General features: G+C 42.3%; 1 protein-coding gene across 1 annotated transcript in view; it reads left to right on the top strand.

Moving 5' to 3' along the window:
- Positions 1-8,251, top strand: part of MAPK9 (mitogen-activated protein kinase 9) — a 61,370-nt gene that overhangs the window by 41,474 nt on the left and 11,645 nt on the right. The window contains exons 6-7 of the mRNA XM_019661377.1: positions 5,475-5,640; positions 6,657-6,750. Of these exons, the coding sequence (XP_019516922.1) occupies positions 5,475-5,640; positions 6,657-6,750 (260 nt within the window). The remainder of the gene's footprint in view (positions 1-5,474; positions 5,641-6,656; positions 6,751-8,251) is intronic.

The raw sequence follows: 8,251 nt of genomic DNA, 5'->3' as shown, positions 1-8,251 counted from the left end.
TCAAAAATTCCTACATTACATATTAATATCTTTCAGTGTCAGTAATTAAGTTAATATATATATATATATATATATATATATATATATATATATATATATATATATATATATATATATAAGGTCACCTGATGTCATTCTCAGAATACATACAGAGATTAACATCGTTTTCCAAAGATCATTTTGCCAACTTTTTCAAACATTAGATTTAAAATTACTAGGCTAGAAAATGATTCTGGAAACCAGACTGCAGTTCTCATAGATTTACTTTAGATTTATGCCTGGGGTAGAAAAGGAACCCCTGTCCCCACATGGCCTGTAAGAAAGAGAAAGCTCTAGCCAGGCCAGCGTGGGCCCAAGTTCTGACTCCCATGTGGTGGCTGTGCAACCTTGAGGAGCCTGGGCCTTCTGAGCCTTGGGTCCCCTTGGGTGTAACGAGAGCACTGTCGTGCCTTCACAATCCCAGGACGTCAGCCAGACTTGCAGGGACTGTCCTCCCCTTGCCCACCACCCCTGTAATCTACAGACATGACCCTTTACCATGAATCCAGTAGATATTTACTGAGCGCCCACCCTTTCTTAGGCTCCCATCTGACTTCGGTTGGAAAAGGGTGGCCCTGCCGCTGAGCTGAGGGTGGGCCCACAAGCATGAGGGCTGAAGCAGGAAGCAGGGTGGTGGGAGTGAGGTGGGAGAGGGCTGGAGTGATGCATCTGGTTTGCAGATCAGCCCCTCCAAGAGCTTTGTTGGGTTCTGAGACAGCTGTCAGGCAGTGGCGATATCAAGGGGGGGGAGCTCAGGAGAGAGGTCTGGGAAGGAGAAATAAACTGGGGATCTGCCAATACTGTGTGAAGCCTGGAGACTAGCATGAGTTCAGAGAGAGAACAAAGGAGGAGGACTAAGCCCCCTGGGGTGGCGGAAAAAAACAGGAGCAAGAAAAGGAAAGTAAGAGGCCCCCTCCCAGAGTGGAGGCCAGGCAGCCAGGAAGGGAGTTACTGAGGGAGGCTGGTTGACCAGTCAAAAAGGTGAGAACTGAGAATGGAGCACTGGAGTGAGGGATGGTCACTGGCAGCCTTGATGGGCCCAGTGTTCATGGAATGATGGGGGGAAGCCTGAAGAGAGGATGTTTAAGAGAGAACCAGAAGCTGGGAATTAGAGATGTGAGTGTAGATAGCTCTTCTGCTGCAGGTGAGAATTTTAGCTAATTGGCCAATGTGGGGCCAAAAGACAGTGGCTGTTGTTTTAACATAAAAAGATCATGTTTGATTGGTGATGGTGCACCAGCAAGATAGAGCAATGGGTGTAGGATGAGTTTCACATTTGGGCTAAATAGGTAACTAATTCAGGCACAACTCTGATTCATCAATATGTATAAACAGAGGAGTGAAGAAAGAATAGGCTAGTGATTTGAATGTCCAAAACCCATTTCCCGTGCGTGCAGGTCAGGGGAAGGCTGACGTTCTGGGAACTGGGTATCATTTGTTCTCCAGAAGAACGTGTGTCTGCTTCCTAAGTTCTTTGATAGTGATGTAGTTTCATTTTCTAAGACATACCTCAATTAGTCACTTTTTAAAGCTACTATTTAAGTGATTTCTTCTGGCTTGCATTCCCTCATATAGTTGTTGACCATGTCAGAATCACTTCCCTTCGCCCCCTGTGAAGTAGGCGAAGCTGGTATGGTCTGCATTTCACAAATAAGAAAGTAGAGACCCAAGGGAGCTTGACTGCCTGACACCTGAAGAGTGTCTAGCGCTCAGTGGAGCCTGAAACCCAGGTCATGCACTTTAAAAGGAGACAAAATGCACCCCTAGGTATTGCAGTGCCAGCTGGGATCAATGCCAAGTAAAATAGAGTGACCTCTGAAAGCTGTCACTGCTCAGTGTAAGCCCAGCTACTGGAAGACCTGTGGCCCCAGGGAAGGGACAAGGAGAGGGCTCAGGAAGCCCAGAGCCTTCGCTCCTGTCCCTCAGTTACATGCCGCAGCCAACATGCCAGCCCCCCAGGGCTTCGCTCCCCCAGCTGTGAACCGAGGGGTCCCACAGGTCTCCCCACTGGAGGGCACTTTAGACCTAATGTAGCTTTAGCACAAAACCGATTTCATTTTGCCTTTATAGTTACTGTCTAATTCCATGTTTGAGCATTCTGTCATCGGCATTCTTCAGTTGCAAGATAACTTTATTTTTATCTTTTGGGTTGTCAGAAAAGTCATGACGTATTTTTTCTATGTTTTTCGTTGCAAAAATGCGTCATGACTTTTCCGACAACCCAATAGAATGGAAAGGCATATAGTCCTCATTGTGCTGATGTAATAAATCGTGATCATAGCTTATAAAGATGCAGAGTGTAAGAGTTTTTCTAAATGGTCTAAACTTGGAAACCCCAACTTTATTTGAATGTTATTCAAAATGCTCCTGCTGACATGGTGGGGTGGCCTAGTTAATTATTTCTCAGCAGGTATAAATATAGTTTAAGTTCTCCTTTGAATGATGCTACACGTAATATGAATATAAGGCATTTCAGTTGTATTTTCCTCAAGAGACTCCTTAGATATTGATCAGTGGAATAAAGTTATTGAGCAGCTAGGAACACCGTCTGCAGATTTCATGAAGAAACTTCAGCCAACTGTGAGGAATTATGTAGAAAACAGACCAAAGTATCCTGGAATCAAATTTGAAGAACTTTTTCCAGATTGGATATTCCCATCAGAGTCGGAACGAGACAAAATTAAAAGTAAGATATCCTCTTGTCTTGCACTTGTTTTCATAATCTAGGTGAAGCTTTTATTTTTCATGTTTCTAAAATCTGTGAACACTGGGAGACAAAATAGTTAAACTCTCAAGTAAAGCAACCTTCAGGCTAGAATGAAGGCATTTCAGAAAGAACGCATAAAGATGTAGTTTTGTCCTCAATAAAATGACTTAACTGAAGCCTTTGGCCAAAATAAAAATATTCACATCAGTCTGAAAGACTCTTCTGTTAATCACAGCAATTGGAATTCAAAAAGTTTTCAGGTTTAAAGAACACTGGAATAAAGATCTAGCCCAGTTGAGGGTCAGAAACTAAATTAGAGCAGTTCAATAAAAGAGGCCCCCCCCNGAGGCACTGGTTAGATAGAGCTCGTTTTTATCCTGATTAGTTCCTTTTTACAGCATTTTGTCCTTGTTGCATGATGCACTGTCATCTCTGTTAAGGTGAGATACTTTTCTTTGAAGTTTTTTTATTGCTCCCTGCATTGTTTTTCTCTCCTGAGTTCCTTTTTTAGTGCATTTTTATCTCTCCCTGACACACACAAACCTTTCTCCAAATGTCTGGTGATCCTTTGTCATCTGATCCTATTTAAGACAGAAGCATTAGAAAGCCAAGTGGGTTGGTGATTGATGGATTTTTCCCTAGGGCAACAGGTGGCCTCAGGTGTTCCTATTTGCAGGTCTTTTCTCTGGGCACCATTTACTTTCTCTAGATAAGGCTCCTCTGGTCTCTTGACTGAGAGAGACAAGCCTGGCTGCTGGTAGGAGAGGCTATGAGGGGTACGCTGGAATCCTCTTGTGGTAGAACGCAGACCCACTGCAGAGACCGTGCTCAGGCTGGGCCTCTTACCCACACCCTCCCTGTTTTCCTGAATCTAGGAAGTTTAGAAAGAGCATTTAGCAGTAGTGAAACAACCTTAGCTGCTGTAATTTTTAAATAGTTCTCTGCTTACCCCAGTAGCACTTTGCAACATTGTGCGCCCATTTGTGACACAGCAGTTGAAAGATATATGGCAAATGCTGGGCCTGAAATGCCACACTTAAAGTACTCTCAGGTCCTGTGTGCTGTGACTTGGCAATTTGACCTTGCAGCTACACATTGGCAAACTCTTGTACATAGAATACATGTGGGTTGTTCAGAAGTCACAGATTCTCAGGCGAGTTTGCAGGCTGGCGTCCCCAGGTAAAAGTCAGATTCCTGTGGCCTGAGGAATGGGTTGGGGTATGGGAGGTCCGCAGGAAGAAAGGCCATGGAGTTAAAAGGAAAAACTACAGAAGTTGTGTCCAGGCATTAAGTGTGGTGGAGTGTGACACTTGTGTTCACTCAGCAAACAGTTTCTGACTGACTTGCTCTGTCGGGCCAGTTCTGAGAGCACAGAGGTCTAGCTCTCACAGACTCACCCTGGGAGCAAAAGGGGGCGTGTGGCCAGCAATGGTGGGTCCTGGGGAAGGGGAGTTGGGATTGGTGATCATGGAATTTTTCTTTCAAGGAAAAAATGCCGTGGGACGGTTCCAGGTTCAGAGAATTCTAGCCCTGTGCTGTCCAGTATAGTAGCCACCAGTCATATGAGCCTATTGATCACTCAGAGTGTGGCAATAATTGAATGTGACAGTATCAAAAAAGAGTGTAAAATATCTCACTAATAATTTTTATATGTTGGTTACATTTCAAAATAATAATACTGTCAAACGAACTCAACAAGAGTCTGGAGGCTTTGGCTAGAAATAAATGATAGATTAACTCAAGGTTCTTAGAGTTTGCACTCAGGGAACACAGCTAGGCCAAAACCCAGAGGTGTTCTGAAGAAGAGAGAAAAGAGTTCTTCTAGTAAAAAGTGCATTCCTGAGGATAACCCGCCCTGCTTTCTTAGCCCTGGGATTGGTCCAGGATGGTTATCAGTCAGATGTCAGGCTGTCTGGATGATGGATGCCAGGTGGTCTAGAGGATGGGCGCCAAGAGGTCTGGTCACATCCAGTGGCCTGGATAATGGGTGTCAGGTGGATGTCAGGTGGCCTGGATATGGGAGTCCTTCGGGGGATAATCAGAGGGTTATCTAGGGGTCTGGTGTATGTCCAGATGTATATCCAGGCCATTGACACAGGCCTGGAAAGTTCAAAAAGTTTAAGTTCCCAGGCTACTTAGAACAAGAATAGAGTTTTTCCTTGTGACTCAACCTTCATACTGTTAATAATTTTAGCAGCTTGGTTAAAGGTAACTCCATTTTATGTATTCCCTATCTTCACTCTTTCCTCAATGCTATGGATATATTGGACTAAATAAAATATATTAGTAAAATGAATTTTACCTGTTTCTATTCACTCTTTTTAAGGCGGCTACTAGAAAATGTAAATTACATCTATTGGACAATGGGAAAGTGCCAGAGTGTTGGGAACTGAAGGATGACCAGGCATTCGGGGTGGAGAGGAGGGAGGGAATGGGGGGTGGTGTGAAGCTCTCAGAAGGTTTTAAGCAAAGGAAGATCATGAAGTTTTCCACACGGGGGTAAGGGCAACCATCTGATCTCTTTAGGCTGATTTGTATTAGTTTCAGTTTGAGAGTAAGATTTTCCAAAATTATTCCAAAATGTGTGTTGGAATCTAACTTCCCTCTTTCTGCCGGCACTCCCATGTCTTTTTCCTTAAGTAGTCACTGACCTCGCAAGTCCTTGCCAATGTGTGATCGTTTATTTAGCATGCTTTGGTTCATTTTATTTATTTAAATTCTGCCCTAGGACTTGAAACCTAGCAACATCGTGGTAAAATCAGACTGTACCCTTAAGATCCTGGACTTCGGCCTGGCCCGGACAGCTTGTACCAACTTTATGATGACCCCATACGTGGTGACGCGGTATTATCGGGCACCCGAAGTCATCCTGGGCATGGGCTACAAGGAGAACGGTGAGTGCAGACGGAACTAGAAGAGGCTGAGGTATTCAAAAATAGTGCTGTTGGGAATCACTAGTTTTCTCTTCTTCCTGTGAATTATATGAAATATAATGTGGGGACTGGGTTATCCATAGATTATCAGAGTCCACAGATAGGAAATAATTTTGTATTTCCATTAGCTAAAATCATTCACTTTTGAAATGAATCCTTTTGAATGTTTGTCAAAGTATAACATACTTATAGAGAAGAATGTGCACGTCAAGTTCACACTCGATGGGTATGCCCACACAGCCAGCACGGCCCAAGGCCTCCCGGGGCCCTCCCTGTCTCAACCCACAAGGGAAGCCATTATCCTGATTTCTAGCACCATACATTGGTTTTACCTGTTTTTGAACTTGATGTAAATGGAGTAATACAACATGTTCACGTTTGTGTAAAATTGGTGTTTTTTGACATTCAAACTTATCCTAGCAATATCGGAGCTCTTTCAAACTTAGCTTTTGTCAAATTCGTCAGAAAGAATGAAATCACATTTACTTGTTTAAAAGCCTGAAAGTTTGTCTCACTCATCTGAAATGAGCTTTGTGTTAGGTTTATTTTAGACGTTCTGTGACCCATGCCCCCACTCTGAGAGACACAGCTCTGTAGGCTCCTGTTGTCCCCTATAAAGGGAAAGAAAATTGGATTCCTGGTCTCCCACCCCACCCCCACCAGGGGGACACTAAATAGCCTTTTGCCTGGCTATCTGAGGCCTGGGCTCCAGCTGGCCTGGCAGAAGAGTATGAATGGCCAGAAGTCGGCTGGAGGTCTGCCACCTGGCGGGGCCTCGCCTGGAGCCCAGAGGAGTAGGCCTGCCCCTGTGAGACCCTGCTCACTTGACAGGTTAGAAAAGGAGCACTCAGGAGGTGTGGGGTCCGTATTTTAACAACAGCTCCCATTGACAAGCTGGGTTTGTCTTTGTGTGGGTGGGGGTTTGAGGAAAGACGTGTGGGGTCTCCTGCTGGTTTTAATTGCCTGGTGTTTGGTAGTGGACATCTGGTCTGTCGGGTGCATCATGGCAGAAATGGTCCTTCATAAAGTCCTGTTCCCAGGAAGAGACTGTATCCTTCACAGGGAGACCCTGCACTGACCCCGGGCTGGGGCAGGCGGTGGGTGTGTGGCCAGAAACAGCTTTGTGTGGACAGGCTCTTCTTGTTTCTGGGGTTTTGTTTGAGTTTCAAGCTCTAAAGTATTGAAATCTTCAGCACTAAAACCTAGATTGCTGCAAACTAATGGCTACAGTGGAAGTCAGCAATCATTGATATTGTGTAAAGTTCACCCTTAGCAAGCAATTTGTTCTTCCATATTTGTGTGTTTAGTGCACTGTTAGAATTCTTTTTCCTCACCTTTGTTTTGTTCATGGCACTTTATAATTTTATCATTTCATTTTATTTTCAGTTGATATCTGGTCAGTGGGTTGCATCATGGGCGAGCTGGTGAAAGGTTGTGTGATATTCCAAGGCACTGATCGTATCCTTCCCGGGACCTTCCCGGCCATGCTTCCCATAAACACCAAAGGCAGCAGGAGCTCAGAAGGAAAATGTCGTAATTCCACATTGTGTTTTAAGGGGGCTTTATTCTGTGTGTTAAACTAGTGTCACAAACCAAATGGTCCTATTTTACATTTTCTTTTTTACTTGACTACCTGTAATGATTTTACTGAGGCTTAGAGTTAAGTTAAACCAATTACATTAGCTCTTAATTATATCAAAAAAAGCTTATAAGAAATTTATTTACTCTTTGATGAATGTATTCTGATATTTAAATGAAAATACTGTTTATTTAGTTCATTCAATTAATTTAACTAGGCAAGTTGCTATCCAACTTTAATAGGCCAGTATTCTTGTACAATTTAATTGATATACTAGTTTGTTAGTTATCGGTATGGATTAAAATACTTTCCCCCAAAGTAAGAACTGAAGTGCAGCACATAAGACCTAAATGAAAAAGATTAAAATGAAAGTTTCTGAGGAACAATATATGGTAACTTTCCTTGTTTGTTACTCTGCTGACATTTTGTAGAAATTTTTGAAAGATCCACCTAGAATGTTATTTTGTGACACACTGGGAAGTCTGGGTAAATATAAAATGCAAAAGATTAACTTATCTTGTGGTTAGGAAATCATATTAATGACATACAGCATAAAGGAAAATAGATATATAATAGATATAGTAGCTTACTTTCCTAATATTCCTCATAGTCTTCCATCTTTAATATTTTTTACTCCAACATGGTTCTTCACATATGCCCTTTTTCATTTTGTGTTCTAACCATGTAATATTTTCATTAGTCTTTGATTTTATTCTTTGTTATGAAAACTTAAAGTTGTCTCTGTTCACTGGCAGATTGGTGGTTATTTTTAAAGGAAATCAGTCTGTGTAGTCAGTGTTTGTATGTATTTTATTAAAGTAATTTTAGTTTTTTATAATTTTATGAGGATGATTTTCTTGTAATATGAATTCTTCAAAACACAAACTTGGAATGAAAAGATTTTATTCTAGTCATTTTATTTACCTTCCTTTACATTTTCCACATCACAGATTTTATGAGAAGTTAAATGCAGGATTTTATTTTGTTTCTAAT

Source organism: Hipposideros armiger, unplaced genomic scaffold, assembly GCF_001890085.2.
Source record: "Hipposideros armiger isolate ML-2016 unplaced genomic scaffold, ASM189008v1 scaffold_347, whole genome shotgun sequence".
NCBI lineage: Eukaryota > Metazoa > Chordata > Mammalia > Chiroptera > Hipposideridae > Hipposideros > Hipposideros armiger.
Note: the sequence above shows the minus strand (reverse complement) of the source record. Positions and strands in the feature narration are given on the sequence as shown.